This window comes from Diorhabda carinulata, chromosome 12, assembly GCF_026250575.1.
Source record: "Diorhabda carinulata isolate Delta chromosome 12, icDioCari1.1, whole genome shotgun sequence".
NCBI classification, from domain to species: Eukaryota; Metazoa; Arthropoda; class Insecta; order Coleoptera; family Chrysomelidae; genus Diorhabda; species Diorhabda carinulata.
Window position 1 is genome coordinate 3501896 of NC_079471.1, and position 17841 is coordinate 3519736.

A 17841-nucleotide genomic window follows, 5' to 3' on the forward strand; every position below is an offset into this window, starting at 1 on the left:
TTCGGTTGCTTTCAACAAAGTCAGACGTATTTGAATCTATGTTGAAAAACTTTCTATTTTATACAGGGTGTGTATAAAAAGTGTTTAAAGTTTAACTTGGTAACTATCAAATATCTTTATTTTTTCAAATAGAACCACCGGGTTCAAAGTCGATTATTCTTCGGTCAAATAATATTTTTCCCGAAATCCGCCAGGGAATTTTCATTTCTGTGGTCTCAAAAAGTTGTTTCGTTTTTGATGTTTCTGGTCGACTTGTGTAGCTCTGAACGATACATCAGAAACGTATCGATGTATAGAAGTGATGCAAATATTCTATTGAAGTGCAAAACTAAATAGTTTGTTATTTATTTGCAGTTTTTCGTGGTCTCTTATTAAAGAATTTTATCAAAAATCGAAATAACTTAACCTCAAAATATTTATATTGATTCTATTCATATGTCACACGTTTATTTTAAAAATAATCCAAGTTATTCAACTTAAAAACGATGTAACAAGATATAAATTCGTCACTAGTAATTATTTTGAACTGTGTTTGTCTTGATGGAATCGGGACATTTAGAAATGCCGATGTGGCATCACCACAAGGCGGAAAATTAGATAATAATCTAATTCACGTTCGCGTGAGACCGGGCATAATCAATTTGATAATACATTAATCTACACACCAATATTTTGGCAACAGGTTCTACTACAATACGTTCATTATTTCAATGTGATGATTAATCTTTGGAATAGAATACTTCATACTATTAATTTTAATAATAGGATATTTATTATTGTTGACGTGAACCTCCTTGAAATTTTAACACCTCAAGGTTCATCAAACCATAAAGTACAATAATCTTCGATATTTTCGAGGTGAAAAATGTATTTAATTATATAGATTTGTAATAAACTATGACGTTTTCCGGGGTGGGTTGTATATGAAGTGTGGGTTGACGTAATTCTTAAAGAAACCTACTAATTTAATGCACGAAACGAGTGGAATAATATATTACAAAACTAGGGAAAAAAGTTTGAAATTTCCGCTACGCTCCTCCTTTGACCACGGAGCCATTTGTTCAAGTCTGGGAACAGAAAATAATCCGAGGGGGTTAAATCTGGCGAATAGGTTGCTTGAGGTAGCAATTCAAACTTTAATTCATCAATTTTAGCCATAGTAATAACGGATATGTGAGCTGGTGTGTTGTCTTGATGAAACAACACTTTCTTCTTAACCAAATGCGGCCGTTTTTGCATGATTTCTTGGCTCAAACGTTGCAATAACTTTGTAGTAGATAGTTTTTTCTTTTTCATGATAATGAATGGAAATTATCCCACGCGCATCCCAAAAACCCGACGCCACGACCATGTCTGCAGATGAAACGGTCTTTGCCTTCTTTGGAACCGGTTTTCTCTTTTCGGACCATTTTCATCCATGGTTTTTAACATTTTTTGTACAAAGTTTCTTCATTATAATGTTTTTGATATGAAATAAATTGTTTTTCCTTTTTAGGATATACCAAAATACGCTTTCAAATATGGAATAGAAGATCCTAGTACTGGGGATGCAAAGAATCAATACGAAGTTAGGGATGGCGATGTCGTGAAAGGCCAATACTCAGTGGTGGACGCCGATGGAAGTCTTCGTACTGTAGAATATACCTCTGATCCTCATCACGGATTTAGAGCAGTTGTTCATAAATCTGGTCAAGAATCGGTCGCTTATGGTCATTGATGCATTTTATAATTATAACAAGTTATTTATTAAAAAAAAAAATAATTATTCACATTTTGATACTAATGCTACTAGGTTTGTACAAAAACTCTTCTTCAACGTTGAATCCTTTAACTGACACATGGTCTTCCTAACGTCTAGAATGTTAATAATATTCCATATCACTAAATTTTTTATTTCCTGAAAGAGCCAAGTGTTAAATATGGTGAGAAAGACAGATGTCATAAGAGAGGAAAAATTTTAGCCACCAAAAACACGAATCAAAGAAGAGATTTGTGTCTTTTTTGCAAATCATCTATCAAAACACTTTACACGAATTCGTACGAGATTTTAAATTCTATACTAAGCTCTGAAAAATAGACAAATGTGTCAACTTTTTGCACATTTAGAAACTATTTTTGAGTTCTAAGTACTTTCCGACTGTTCTACGTGGCTAATTGCCCCAATGGTAGATGCGGCTTCCTTGTCATTAAAAAATTAGGTAAATGTAAAACATATTGATATCTATGCTTTTCGAGATTCACGTTTCATCACAGAAATGGGTTCAAACGTATAACTACTCGTCTCTATACATAAAGAAACGAGACATACTAATTGAAAGTTTTCAGCATGAATTATTCTTGTTTTAAAAATTTCTTTACCGTATTTTTTGATCATACCTCGTATTTATTCATTCCAAATTTGAACAGTAGCTGTTTCATATATCCCTATGGGTAACATTTGATCATTTAATTGGTTATTTTCATGCTATCATTTGTCAGTATCGTTAATATTTAAATTATTAATTCAATTTCAATTTTGTTTTGTTCATATTTTTCAGAATTTTTGTATTATTTTCCAAATCAAAATTTTATTGCAATATAATGTAATGATCTCAATTATTTTGAGGCATATTTTCAAAAAAATCGCAGTGATTATATTTTATAATAAATATGAAAATATATATGAAATTTTTATATTTTTATAATAAAACTAATAGAAATCTAATTTTTTAATCATTTTTGTCAAATATCCTCAAGTATTCAAGACCTGTTTTCTCAAATTATTAGAATTACCTAAGCCATATTGAAGTTTCCGATGTGTTTAGGTTAAAAAATCGTTCAAATATGGGGTGATGCATTATTATGAACATCAAAAATTTCAAAACTTACTCCCAAGATCCATATAATAGTGGATACCCATGAAACTTCTATCCAAAGTCTTTCAAAGAGCGAAAGACTGCGAAACTCTAGGGCATTACACCTGGAGGCGTACCATATAGAGAAATAAATCAGCTAGAGTCATAGCAGGAACAGGAAACACAAATATTTTGTGTCGCCATAAAATTGCTAAATTTGGATTGAAAAACACACACATTAACTTCAGCTTCGGCACCCAGAAAAGCACATATCAATCATAACATTGTTTATATAGATAATTCAGTAATTGAGGGCAAGTTATTTTTTATAAAATTGGTCTGGAACAAAGCAAAAGGATCCGTATATCTCGTATAGAGAGAGCAAGGCAATCCCAGAAGGCTTTATATATTTTCTCCATCTTCTTTTTTAGTATTCCATCTAATTTTTCTTTAAAATTTCGCACACTTACATAGCTGTCGAATGTTCTAATATTTTGGCGAATATATCAATGTTTTTGGAGGAGAATCTAGAAAAACTTTAACATATTTTGTTGTTGTTGAAAAAAATTATCAAGAATGTTGATAAAGCGACAGTATTCACATTTTAAATTGCTAAATATCACATCTTTGGGTAAGCGATTATAGATGGTTAAACCAATACGATTCTTGAACCTTTTGTAACAATATTTAGCAAACAACCAATTCGTATAGTTTCACCAGTCTCCTTACTCTACTTTTGGCTCTTTTTCAGTTAAAAAATACAGCTCAAAAGTGATGTACGAAAAGTTAAAACAAATACAAAAAATGTCTTTCAAGACTACTTCAATCAAATTGAGATTAGTTTAGGTATAGAGCTGTCAACAATACAAATATATATGTGCTATAGGTACTTTAGGGACAAACCTTGTATATTTATTTAGTTTCAGTTCTCTTTTTTGTATTTCTTTTTTTCATATTCGGTCTTCCAGTAAATTATTCGCCTAGGTATGTAAATGATTCGACTCATTTTCAAGTATTTATCTCCTTCACTTACGAAGATGCATTGATATCTGGTTAACTTAGACCAGTTCCATGCAATAAACAAAATATTGCGTTGCCATAGCAACGAACAATAAATTATTAGAAGTGTCAGTGTATAATTTGACGTCAAAAAAGTAAATCAGAGTTACGCAATAAATTAAAAGAAAAAAGATGTCCACCGAAATTGTAAAAATCCAAAAATTGGAGTATCGAGCCTTCATCAAGTATCTGTATTTAAAAAAGTTGAGAGGTAAGAGGTAAAAATCGGGCCGCCAGCTTCAAAAGAAGTAAATTTTCCATTGAAGATGATGACCGATCGGAAAGACCAGTTTCTATATCAGTTTCTGAAGCACTGAATATTTCATACGAACGCGGTCATCATATAGTTCACGTCAATTTGGACATAAGAAAAATTGCTGCAAAATGGATCCCCAAATGTTTGAATGTTGACCAAAAGAGTGCAAGAAGCATCGCGTTCGATCTGTACTCGATTTGAAAACGCGGTAGACTTCTTTAACCAAATTGTTACTATGGATGAGACTTGGACACATTTCTACTATCCAGAAACAAAGTAACAATCGATGGAATGGCGACACTCTTGTTCTCCAAGACCTAAGAAGTTTCGTGTCCAAAAATCTGCTGGAAACGTTTTTGCTTCAGTTTTTTGAGATTGCCATGGAGTAATCATGATTGATTTGTTAGATAAGGGTAGAACAATAACTGGAGATTATTCTTCGACATTACTGACCACTCTACAGGAAAAAATTAAAGAGAAAATACGCGGAAAGCTATCCAAAGGTGTTTTGTTTTTGCAGGACAACGCTCCTGCACACAAATCTCTTGTTACTATTCGTGATTTAGGGTTTGAAATAATAGAACACTCCCCTTATTCACTAGATTTGGCTCCGTCCGACTATCATCTCTTTCTTCAAGTGAAAAAAATTTTAAAAGGTCGTGAATTTTCTTCCAACGAGGAGGTAATAAAAGCTGTGGAGGTCTGGTTTGCAGAGCAAGAAGAAACGTTGTTTTTTGAAAGGTCTAAAGACTAAAGCAGGTTCGCTGTAATAAATGTATCCAATTAAGAAGAGAATATGTTAAGTAATAAAATATTTTGACATTGAAATTTTGTTTGGTTCTAAGAATTTTTCAATATATCCTCGTAGTTCCTCTTCTTTTCTTTTATACACTGTTTCGTTCATATAATTACTTTTCGACAATATTTTGAGGTATAAGTGAAAATCTGTACCTCAATATCATAAAGCGACACAAATTTCGAACGGTTCAGGTAGACTTATAATTTTTTAACTATATAAACATTTACATAATTACCAATAAATAATTTGATATATTGGGTGTAGAGTGCTTTTTATTATGGTCTGAATGATAATTAATTAGACGCGATCCCAAATTTTTTGAATATTTTTTACAGATCTCCAATTTTTATATACGCATAACCAGAGCATCTACTGATGACATTATATAACTACTACATATATTATTAAGAAATATTATCACATTTGCTATGGGTGGAGACATTTTTTTCATTCGGGAGAAATGTATATATAATCAATAAACTCATTAAAAAATTAGTATGTGTTGATCACCGAAGAGAAATTTCAAAAAGCAACATGCTCGTTAAGGTACCGTTGAAATCATTCAATAATAAATTTCTAAATAAATAGAATAAATTATCAAACTAACATAATCGATTTATCTTGTTTTCATTTTCAATTGAACTTCTTTTTTAATCAATTTTTCGAATATTTCTTATAAAAATAATTTTTTTCGAATAGATTAACATTTCATCATCGTTTCCCTCAAGAAATTCTACAATATCTTCAACTAAATCAGCCGCGCTTCTTATTTTGAGTCGTTTGTATCAAGATTTTCGTTAATCTCTTCACAATTATAGTCAATCAAGTTTTTTTGCTTATATCATCATTATTTTTAATACACTCTTCAACAAAACAAAAAAGGAATAACTACATATCATATATTTTGGTACATTCTGTTGACGAAATATTATATTGTCAAGTTTATGAAGAAAATTGGAGTTACTGAAGATCTATTATGCATCCCTGCAGCATATTACATCCATTTCTTATTTCGGCTTCAAGAAAAACGATGTTTCTCCTAGCAAAGGCTTCACAATTTCAAAGCAGCCACCTCGGTGGCTTCGTTATAGTCATCAGGAAACTTTTGAAGTTTTGCGGTTGGTAATTGACAAGGCAATATCCCATAAGGATCATTTTCGTCGAATCTAATATACTGAGTGATAGTTTTTTGTCCTTTTATTTCCCATTCCAAGCTTGGTGACTGGTTGGGAATAATAGCTATGGATCAATTGAAGGGTTTACAAGAGGATATCCCAATTCATTGCCGTTCACTCCAAAGTGACCAGGTAGTCTTACAAGTTTGACCTGGCGAATCATGTAATTCTCCCAATGTGTCTCAATACGATTCGATTATGGTGTAGAAGCTAAATTCATTATTTCTCTACAATTCTGTGTGCTTCTGCTGAAGGTATTCTTTTATTTCCTTATACAAGTTTTTCTCATAATTTCGTCTTCTTACTTATCCCGAATCTTAAAAAAAAGCTTGTAATTATCATTTTCATATTGAGAAAAGACAAAATCAATGGAGATGGTATAAATCGAGAGCTCTTCTTCGCGCGTGAGATAAATTCATTGCTTTCTACATTTCATTCAATTTCTAATATTGATGGAATTTTCATAATTCGAAATCTACGGATGAAGTCATCATCAATATATTGAAGACTTTGTCTTTCTCATTCCAGATAGTAGCAGTTCTTCTTATCGGATATTCAGTAGCTGTTGAAGATATACCAACATCATACGCTAAATTCAATGACTACCAAAATAATATCAAACACATTATATCCCAACAGAATCCAAAATCAACTGAATATACTTATTCTCGACCCCAATATAACTACGAGCCAATAGCTTCTTCCTCTAGCGATTATTATAATCAAGAATCTGTTTATTCTGCTCAAAAAGTTTCCAAACCTACTCTAAAATATACGAATTCTCCATTACCAACTTCGGAAGGATTAGGTGCATATGGTGGACAAACTTTTACTAGATCGAAAAACCTATTGTATACCCAAACTTCTACACAAGAAGAAAACAATGCTAATAAGAAATCATCTAGCTCCAGTCGTCTCCTGTATACTGGACCAACTGAAGAAGCTCAACAGTACTCTCTACCTGTTCAACAAACTCAAAAGTATTCTTTACCTGCTCAACAAACTTCAAAGTACCCTTCACCTGCTTATCAAACTAAACAATACTCTGTACCTGCTCAACAAACTGTGGAGTATGCTTCACCGGCTGATCAAACTTTGAAATATTCATCATCTGCTAAGTATTCAGGAGCTGCGGATCAAATGATGCAGTACTATTCACCAGCTCAACGAACTAGCCAGTATTCATCGCCTTCCCAACGAAATGTAGCAGACGAACAGTACAATCACCAAAACGAAGAAGAAAACGTAAGTAGCAAAATAATATCGCATTAACAATATATCTGACAAATTTGTATTATTCCAGACTTACCCAAAATACGAATTCTCTTATGGAGTAGAAGACCACCAATATGGCGATATCCATTCACACAAAGAATCCAGAGACGGTGATGTCACTCAAGGAGAATATTCTCTTCAGGAACCAGATGGTACAATCAGAACTGTCAAATACAGAGTTGATAAACATAGCGGTTTTCAAGCTGTAGTTGAAAAGTCTGGCAATCCACAATCACAGAACAATCTGAAGAAAGTTTATCAGTAATTTTTGGTACTGATCCTGCAACTTTAGTTGTAGTTTTTGTTTATTAATTATACGTTGTTAACTTGTTAATTTATATTATTTTATATTAATAAAAAATACTTATGAATTTTCTTTATTTTTTTTACCTAATTAGATTATATTGATCTCTAGGACCGAATATTAATTCAAAATATAAAAAACGAAGAAAAATAATTATTTCGGTTAGCCAAACTCCCATTATTCGAGAAGGTGTAGCCAAGATTAAATAATGAGAGCGAGCTTTTCATCTGAATTAAGCATTAGCGCCACCCTCGTTGCAGATTCATATGACACCACGGAGTTTATTAACAATATCCGGAGTAGTTGCAGTAAAATAAGGTCTCGGGCTGAGAAGTTAATAGACTTTATGGAGATCACTAGAACAGGCCAGGAGCCATGGAATGTCAGAAATAAAAGGATTACTAATTTCAATGACTTTTCTTGAAAACTGAATTGTGGAAAGGACACGATAGACCTTCAACTTCTTAATAATAATTAGATTGAAACGAAAAAGTTGAATACACTTGTAATTATTCAATATTTACATAATTGCTTATTACACACACACACACACACACACACACACACACACACACTCTGACTTGCTTAATATTTTCAACTGAATGTTAATGTCAATTAATTAGGCATTTTTTTAATATATACGGATCTGAAATTTTTATAATTGACGAAATTAGATCAATGATAATTTATTTTTCATTTTTATCTATAATATTATGAAATTAAAATATGTTATTATTGAGAAATCAGAATATATATTCATAATGTACATGTGTACATTCATCTCAATTTTTTTAGAAGTCTGAACCGCACACGCATTATACGAGTACCACTCCCTATATTTTGAGATGTCACAATCCTCAAGTGATAAGCTTTGACTGCAGTTGTCTCGCTATCATAAACTAATTTTGATACATATGATTTGCTATCAAAATATTATTTAGTTTAGGTTGCATACGCCCGATTTCCTGGAAATTTTAATATGTTATACAGTTTTTTATGCTGAAAAAGAAAATATATAACTGTTGGACGCGAAAATTATTCCTTCACATACTTTTTCGAAGTTTAAAATGTAGATAGGTTAGGTTAGGTTAGGTTAGATTAGGTTAGATTAGGTTATGTTGTTTTAGGTTAGGTTAGGTTAGGTTAGGCTCATACTCAAAATATTGAGCGACACGAGATATTCGTGATAACATACTGCGTTATGGAAGAACTAGATATCATTATCGTCAGTATTTTTATTTTGGAAAATTTTCATTTAAAATAAAATTATTCATATTCAAATAGAATTAAAGCTTTTATTGAAGGAATTTCACGAATGTATCCAATAGAAATTAATGATTATTTGTACGTGTAAATAAATTATTATTGTTGGAAATTGATTTGTATCATTACATTAGTCATAACTAATTATATTTAATATTGGAGAGGCTTGGGGCGAGGAGGAGGGGTGTTAAAAGTCTAAATTTTCAACAGAACACCCTTCCTCGGCCCTTAACTCTTTCCAACATCAAGTAAATGCAAAATATCAACTTTTCAAGGTAGTGTACATTTTCCAAACTATAAAAACTATGTGAAGGAATATTTTCCACGCCATATACCTTCTTTTTCAGCATAAAAAACTGTATAACATACTAATATTTCAAGGAAATCGGGCGTATGCAACCTAAACTAAATAATTACCAAATATGGATTTCTTAGAGATCATGTGCATGTTATGCATTATATTTAAGTGAATTACAAAGTTTTGAACGATTGTATTTGGTGATGAAAGTCCTTCACGAACAATTATTTTTTTATATAGCTGATTTAAAAAAGGATGGATATCGCTAGGTAATGAATTAAGTGTTGGTCCAGCTCCTAAATTACTGTTGGAAACATTAAAAAAGCGATCCAAATCCTTAATATTAAATTTAAATTTACATGATCATCTTCATGTGTAAGTAAAAATCGTACTAGAATCATACAAACTTCTAGTAGAACCGTGTATAGATTTACGAAGATTCAGCAACACCAAAAATGACGAATATTTGTCAAGAAAATTATGTACGCAATTTTCTTCAATAGTAGAAGAAATTAAGCTTGAAGATCAACGTACAGTTATTGAACACCCATCCAATTCGCCCGATTTGGATATTCTTCAATCCAATGGAGCATTTACATAATCGATTTCACGACGGACGATAATATAGACGAAGCAATTTTTTGATAAATGATATTTGAGTACATTGTAGGTATATGCTAAACGTATACCATGTATGACTTTACACGAAACCAAAATGACGCAGCAAAACGATCAAATTACGATACTAGAATATCTTATTTTCAATACGGTAATCAATTATTTTCCAACTAGCTTTTAATTACGTTCATAATACTTCATCTGTATAGACGGGCCTAGTCGCATTCTTTTTAACTAGAACAACCTCCCAACAATCTAATCCCGTTTATGGTCTAGCGGGACTATTCAATCGGCTATAAAACAACAAAACACTCCTCCGCAACTAGGTCATACCCTGCAGATTACATAATCGCAATGGTAGACTTTAGTCGGTAAACGGTAAAAATTACATAATAAAAAAACACAACAATCGTTTTATGGGTAAACAATGGACTGGATTAGTGTTATGTCATTAGCGTCGCCGTCGTCAACAATAACCTAGATTATAATAATCGACTAACAACGATAATTTCCTGCTGTTACAAATACTGTTTTATTAAGATTTACACAAAAATCGTGGTCAATATAATAAATCATTCAAACTCAAGACTGAAAAAGAATTTAAAATAAACTTTCTTGTCAATTTCAATTAAAGTTTTCTTCAAAATTTTTAACTCTGTCTAAATTTTTAATCCAACTATTTGTAGGAAGTTATTAAATTCATTGGAGTAGAGCTGTTTTTGATAAGCTCAGCTACAACTCTCATATCATATTTTTGGTGGTCTCTCTAATGGTTTTCGTGTATTTAGTTTGCCCATATGTTCCCTGGTATTCTTTCCCATGATGTTTCCAACTTCGTTCACGTTCTCTAACCCATCTCACTATATACTGCATTCCTAAATCTTCTCTATTACACTAACTTCTCGTTTTATCTCTAAGAGTCACCCATTTGATTGTTCTTAACGGTTTTATATTAGTCGACCTCATTAATTTCTTCATTGCTGATGTTTCAGCTCTTATTCCCGTTGAATATGGAGATTGATTGCTTTTGAATCTTATTTCGTTTAAATGTAAATCCTTCCAATTTAGTTGGGTGTTTTAAGATTGTTAAAAAAATATTTTGGAATAATGGCAATTATTCATGAATAAACTGTTGTTGCTTAATGTAAAATTTGGATATGTTTACTCACGACACCCCTTGATGAATTACATTATCTTATAGGGTGTTTTATTCACATCCCCAACTCACTGTTCATTTTCTTCTTCATAATTATCCCAAATACCAACAAAACTTGAAGTGATACAAAGATAAGATCGTTTTTTAGAGACAGCTCATATTTTTCAAGTTGTTTTTCAAAAACACCAGTATTTATGTCTCAATTGTGGTACTAAATCTATTTTTAGTCAAAGCAAAGAAAATTTTCAGTCAGTTTTCACTTTATAGGGTTTTTGGAGTTCACTAGAAACACTGAAGTAACAATTTTTCGTTAATTCCTTGTTTATTGTTGTACCCTTTACTGCTGAACAATATTATTAACTACCAATGTCATTCAAGTTCAAAAGGCTTTTCATTATTCATTCATACAGACAATTGACAAACCCTGCCTTAAATATTTTGAAAGAATCCTCTGAAATTCTGAAAGTTCATTGTACGAAGAATGATCAGTTAGACATAAAACAAAATCTATAACTTTTGAAGAGTTAGATGTCTAATATTCAGGATTAGTTATTATGATAATGACTGTAGTTAATATTATTCTAAGAACGTAAAACATAACTCAATAAGTGTTGTTATTTTCAGTGGGTTTGGGTTCTTTGTTGAGAAATGATGAAGTCCAAAGTTGACAAAATGTTCAGATTATTGAACAGAGTTTCAAAATGTACCTTTTGAATCAAAACTCTTGCTAAACAATAGTCGGGTTGTTGCTCAATACTTAAAAATGTTTGAAATTACAAATTGCCAACTTAACTGAATTAAAATTAACATGAACATGGTTACCAACTTTGACTCTATATAAAACAAAATAGTGTGAGGCAAGTATAGGGTAAAGGTTGGAATACATCAGGTCAGCTGTCAATTAGATCAATTCTCAACAATAAGTCATTTGGCTGACACACAGATGGGGCTGCCATTGTCAAATCCATATGACGTTTATGACGTACCAACTGTCAAAACACTATGTATGATATTTCATGATATTTCGAATAGTCAGAAAAAAAATTGAGAAACATTTAAGTGGAGTTACTTTTGTTATTTTCAAAACAATGGATTTAAAACAATTTCGTGCGTTAACTTCCACTGCTTCTTGATAAAAAAAGTACTGTACAGGCTCAGCAATGGCTTGAAAAGTGTTATCCGGACTTTGCTCCATCAAAAAGAACTATTTATTGGTTTGCTGAATTTAAATGTGGTCCTACAGACTACAGAGTCCAATTGAGGTAGTTACTTCAGAAAATATAAAAAAAGTCCAAAAAGTGCGTATATCTAATCGTAAATTGTAATTGCGTGGGATAGATGAGGCCGTAAAGATATCACAAGGCAGTGTGCTTACAATTATGCATGAATATTTGACCATGAGAAAGCTTTTCACAAAGTGGGTGCCGCGTTTACTCACAGTGGTCATTTTTACACGTAATTAATCAGATTTTTGATAATGGATGAAACATGGATCCATCCGGATTGAAAACTAATCATCATTTCAGTGGACTGCAGCAGGTGAACCACGTCCGAAGCTTCCAAAGGCACAACAGTCAGCTGGGAAGCAAGACGCTCAATACTACATAGATTTGTTGAATTGTTAGAAAATCAAGGAAAAACAACCTCAAATGTCGAAGAAAAAAACACTTTTTCGCTACTAGAATGCACCGATTCATAAGCCGATAGCTACGATGATTAAATTGAACGAGTTACATTTCGAATTGCTTCCTCATCCACCGTATAGTCCAGATTCTAGCCCCCAGTGATTACTGGCTATTCGCTGATCTTAAAAAAATGCTCACCGTTAAGAAATACAGCTCAAATAAAGAAGCAATTGCTGAAACTGAAGCTTATTTTGAGGCAAAAGACAAATCCTTCTATAAGCACGGCATCGAGAAGTTAGAGTAGATTGTATTGCTCTTGAAGGTGATTTATATTGATGAATAAATTTTTGACATAAAAAGGTATTTTCAAATTAGTCACAAAACTTATTGAATGATAAACATTAACAATAAGAAAATCGATTGGGTACGCCAATGATTCAAAATAAAAAGTAAACAATAGTCTGTCGTATTCACATGGAACATCGTATAAATGACCTTGTAGTAATTCTCGAAAGGTCGACTACTAAATAAATTTTATGAATGAAGAAGCATCATTAATACCGATCAGGTTTTTTAAAACCAGACGGTCAATAGCTTTTATAGCGAATTCTTCTAAACTGGTCATTATCATTGTCAAATCAATTTTATTATATTATTTTGTCTATCTTCTGCAATATAGTTTTTTTAATTTTCAATCAAATAAAAAATTCTTCTGTTGTTAAATAAACATCGTGTTGAAGATGTATGAAACTTGGTATCAAAAATTTAATCACATATTTAAGTACCAGCTTCCACCAACAACAGATAGTAAACGTTTAAGCAAACCAGAAAGGTGGTTCCTTCCTGTGGCGCTATGACAAAGACGATAGCGATGAAGAAGCTGTGCGCAAATCTAAGTTCTCAAAGAAATACGACTGCAACAAAAACATGCCCTAATGAAACTCATCTGATCGATTAGATGCAAGTTATCGTACTTATAACTTTGCTATTGTCTTTGCACGCAAGTTGGAAATCTAGGAATAAATGTAGTTACTTTTGGTTTAACAACAAACCAAAATATCAATCGGATGAACTCATTTTGGTTAGAGACAATCTGGAGCTGTTTGAACTTTATCGATTTAGAGATATTTTTATTAAAGTTCCTTGTGGATAGTGAGTTGTTGACTAAGCTTCTTTCGCTAGCAGCCATATTTTCACCACCTAGCAACTCCACGTTACCTTTTGATTAGAGACACATTTTTTTATTGATGAATACCGAAGAATAATCGATATAAAATAACTTTGTGTTAATCAGCTATTTCAACATCATAAAGCATTTCCTTTTCTTTATGTAATTAATCATTTTGAGCTCGTAGCTCATTCTTTTCGAGGACCTGAACGACCGCTTACTGTAGCACACTGAATTCTGAAGGATAGCTACTCACTTTAATGGCTTATAATAATGTAATGAGTCGAAATTTTTATTTGAAACATAATTTTAAATAGTTTTGATACGAAAAAACGTTTTTTAAACCGTCTCCCTAGCATATTATATGATTTTTGAACTAATAATATCAGTTTATTACAAATACAAACAGGTTTTTCTGTTTATAAAAACAATTTTTCAAAAAAGATATCGCTCTCAATTTCAATATGTATATTTATCTTACCTACATTTTAATAGAAGCCGCTCACAATTATATAACCAAACATTTTGAAGGTTGATTTACATACACTTGCAGCAATAGAAAAATATCATTAGTTACCTAATAATTTTGCTCTACATCTATCAATCAGTAACAATCGTTTTAATTAGGGTCAAATTTTCGGCAATGAATTACGTAAGTAAAATAGTCAATGCCCATATACCTGTGTACCCATGGGCTCTATATTTTTCAATATCACATACCAGTGAACGGTTTGGTATAAAAATGTGTTTGATTATTGTTTCTAATCAGTACCAATCTAAGTTTACTCATAGCATTATTCAATATACAATATGGTGTCCAAGGTAAGACAAAAGTCGAAAATATTTACAAAACATCCAAAAATCTGTCAATAACAATTTACGATCAAAACTGAGCTGGATTTTTGAAAAAGTCAAAAAAAAAAAAACTATCGATGGTATATATTTAGAAACTTACTCCAAAAATTTTTTGCTGCACTTCAGATCCTTTTAGGGGATAAAATAAATTATGTTAAGGTGGGGGTAATATTTTTTTAATATTTTCAACATAATTTCAGTTTACATGATTTGTTTATACATCAATAAAAAGTTATTTTATTCATTACATGAATTATCAACATTTACAAAATAATTAACAATTACATTTAATATGATCCACGAAATTATGATTAACTGTCACATCCTTGATACCTATAATATTAAATAGTAGAAATACATAAATATTTCACGATGAGTTTCCAACGATTGACCTAACCTAATTTAACCCAAGCTTATTTTACTTAACCTAACCTAACTTAACCTAACCTAACTTAACCTAACCTAACTTAACCTAACCTAACCTAACCTAACCTCATGTGTTATTGCTCTAGATGTCCTCGTATTCCGATATGATTGGATAATTATTGACATTTATTATGTATAAGATAATGATTGTGTCTCCTGCACCATTAAAGTACTTTCGGAGCACTAATGCGCGACAAAATTTTTGGAGTGTGTTTGGGGTGGAGCCCCAATTCTAAATAATTACCATTATCGATTAATAAGAGTTTGAAATTATCTTCGATTTTCACTTTTCGAATGATAAATCAAAAACTAACAAGGTTACCACAATAGTAAATATTTAAATGACATTATTTGAGATAAAATTTTCAAATTTATCGACTTATGAAACTATTTGAGCGGATATGCGATCACTAAATTTAATTATATATTAATCATAATAAAATATAACAGCATATTTCAAGCTTTTTCATATTTTACTGTCAAAAATGCTGGTTAATATTAAATTTAGTTCCTAGTAAAAACAATTTAAATATGTTTTTATATTGAATATGCCATCAACCAACATTGAAGGTACTTATCCATTCGACATACTTCTGCAGGCGTCAGTAACAAAGCGGTCTGATAAATAAACAAAAAAATTTTTATTACAGATCATAGTATTGGCCTTTTTAGTAGCTTCTACCCAAGCTATCCGTTACGAAAATAATGGCGCTACATCTTCAATCGTTTTCAACAACAACCACAATTCCATTCAACACATTCCGTCCGCCTTTGCAGCTCCCTCCAACGGATACTCTAACAGCTACTCCTCCCATGCTGCTCCAGCCATCCAAGCCGCTCCAATCGCACATTATGTCTCACCAGCTGTTAAAGTAGCTAAACCTGTCGCTTTCAAAAGTGCATCTCCTTCCTACACTGCAAATTCTTACTCCAACTTAAACTTCGCAGGCAACGGTGCCCAATTACATTATACCGCACCATCTGCTAAAGTTGTAGCTCCAGTTTTCATCAAAACCGCGCCAGCTGTTGCTCCAGTATCCTACGAACAAGCTGCTCCATCTTACAACCAAGGAAGTTACAAGGCTTACCACCAAGAAGAAGAAAACGTAAGTAACCATGAGTATCAATATTTATTATCCGTACTGATATATATTAGGATATTCATATTCTACATTCCCACATCTAATATAGAGATAACAAATCATCTGTTTTCAATTGAATCTCTTCCAGACCTACCCCAAATATGAATTCGCTTACGGAGTTGAAGACCACCACACTGGTGACATCCACTCCCACAAAGAAGTACGAGACGGAGATGTCACTCAAGGTGAATACTCTCTCCACGAAGCTGATGGTACCATAAGAACCGTTAAATATACCGTAGATAAACACAGTGGCTTCAATGCTGTTGTAGAAAGAACTGGACAACCACATGCACAACCAGCAAAGACAATTGCTGCTGCTTCAGCCCCATACTACCATTATTAGAGTCTGAACTATTATTAGATAGATTATACTTATCGCTTGTATTGTTGAAGTTTGTTATTTATGATCAATATAAAATAAAATAGTTTTTATTTGTATTTTTATATGAAGCTGGCTTGTCGTTGAGCACAAACAGAAGACAGAAGCAGAGATAGGGGGTGATTCCATCTTAAAATCACCCTTTGGTTATACCCAGTAGTTAGGCCAATGATAATATATGGTTGGTGGCTAAAAGTGACGCTGAAACGAGGAATAGCTTCCCAGTAACTCTTAGGAAGGGGTTCCACCACAGTACGAAATATTACCAAAGTACATATTGATCAACTGTTATGTTCACAAATAAAAGGTAAAGTTGGTTAATTATACAGAAATCTCTAATATGGGATTGTGTTTGTGCTCTAAGCACGCTGGGTGACCATACGAAGGTCATAAGGGCATCTAAAATACCATTTTCTTGAACCAGAACCCTTCATGGGTATCAATAGCTGAAGCGCTTATTATAAAATAAGTAGAGTACAACAGTAGGTTATAGTGGAGGAACTCACAACATCAAAGACAAGCTAAATAGCAATAATTACTGATACAGGAGATACAGCAGTTTCTTCTTCAGCCGGGGACGAAATTTCCCTACGTGGTGCGAAAACTTTTTAGTGCGACCCCGAAGTTTGAGCGCATTTTACAAAGAAATAACAGCTCTTAGGGAAAAATTACAAGGAACATTTTTTGAAGAAAATTTTTTAAGCTACATTTTTTATTCTTTTACTTTTTCCGAAATTTGGCATAGATTTCGAGTTATTTGCAAAATTCGGAATTTTGAAAATTTAATCAAAAATACATCGCTTAGCGGCCAAAATTTTGATGTTAACTTTCACTGTATCAATAAAGCACCCCTGAGAACATAACTAATTTTCATGAGTCAGGAGCTGTGATTACTGGACTATGATGTTTGTTTAATAATTAGAAAATACTATGCTTGGTGCGTTCTCATCTACAATGTCAATGCTTAAATGTTATTCAATGGACATGAATCTTGATGCGAACATCGGAAGTAAACAAATCGGTTATGTTCTCGAAAATATAAAAAAAAATATGAATGTAAAGAAATAGTATTTCTTTAGTTTCATTATGGTTCACTTACTTTATCTATGGTTTATGATGTCTATGATAGGTCTGTCATGGATGTCACAAATGTCACTGTCACCAATGTCAATTTTGATTGATTAGAATAAGATAATAGAGGTTAGG

General features: G+C 32.3%; 2 protein-coding genes across 2 annotated transcripts in view; one reads left to right on the forward strand and one right to left on the reverse strand.

The window, feature by feature from the left end:
* LOC130900267 (cuticle protein-like) overlaps positions 1 to 17841 on the reverse strand; it is a 34256-nt gene that overhangs the window by 11138 nt on the left and 5277 nt on the right. The window lies entirely within an intron of this gene.
* On the forward strand, positions 14641 to 16599 carry LOC130900146 (cuticle protein 19-like). The gene is made up of 3 exons (XM_057810540.1): positions 14641 to 14652; positions 15762 to 16217; positions 16342 to 16599. The coding sequence occupies exons 1-3, from the start codon at positions 14641 to 14643 to the stop codon at positions 16597 to 16599; spliced, it is 726 nt and encodes a 241-aa protein (XP_057666523.1).

Bases quoted from the DNA above. Each gene is read 5' to 3' on its own strand.
- LOC130900146 (XM_057810540.1), top strand. The intron at 16,218-16,341 runs GTAAGTAACCAT...AATCTCTTCCAG, and splicing joins ACCACCAAGAAGAAGAAAAC to ACCTACCCCAAATATGAATT.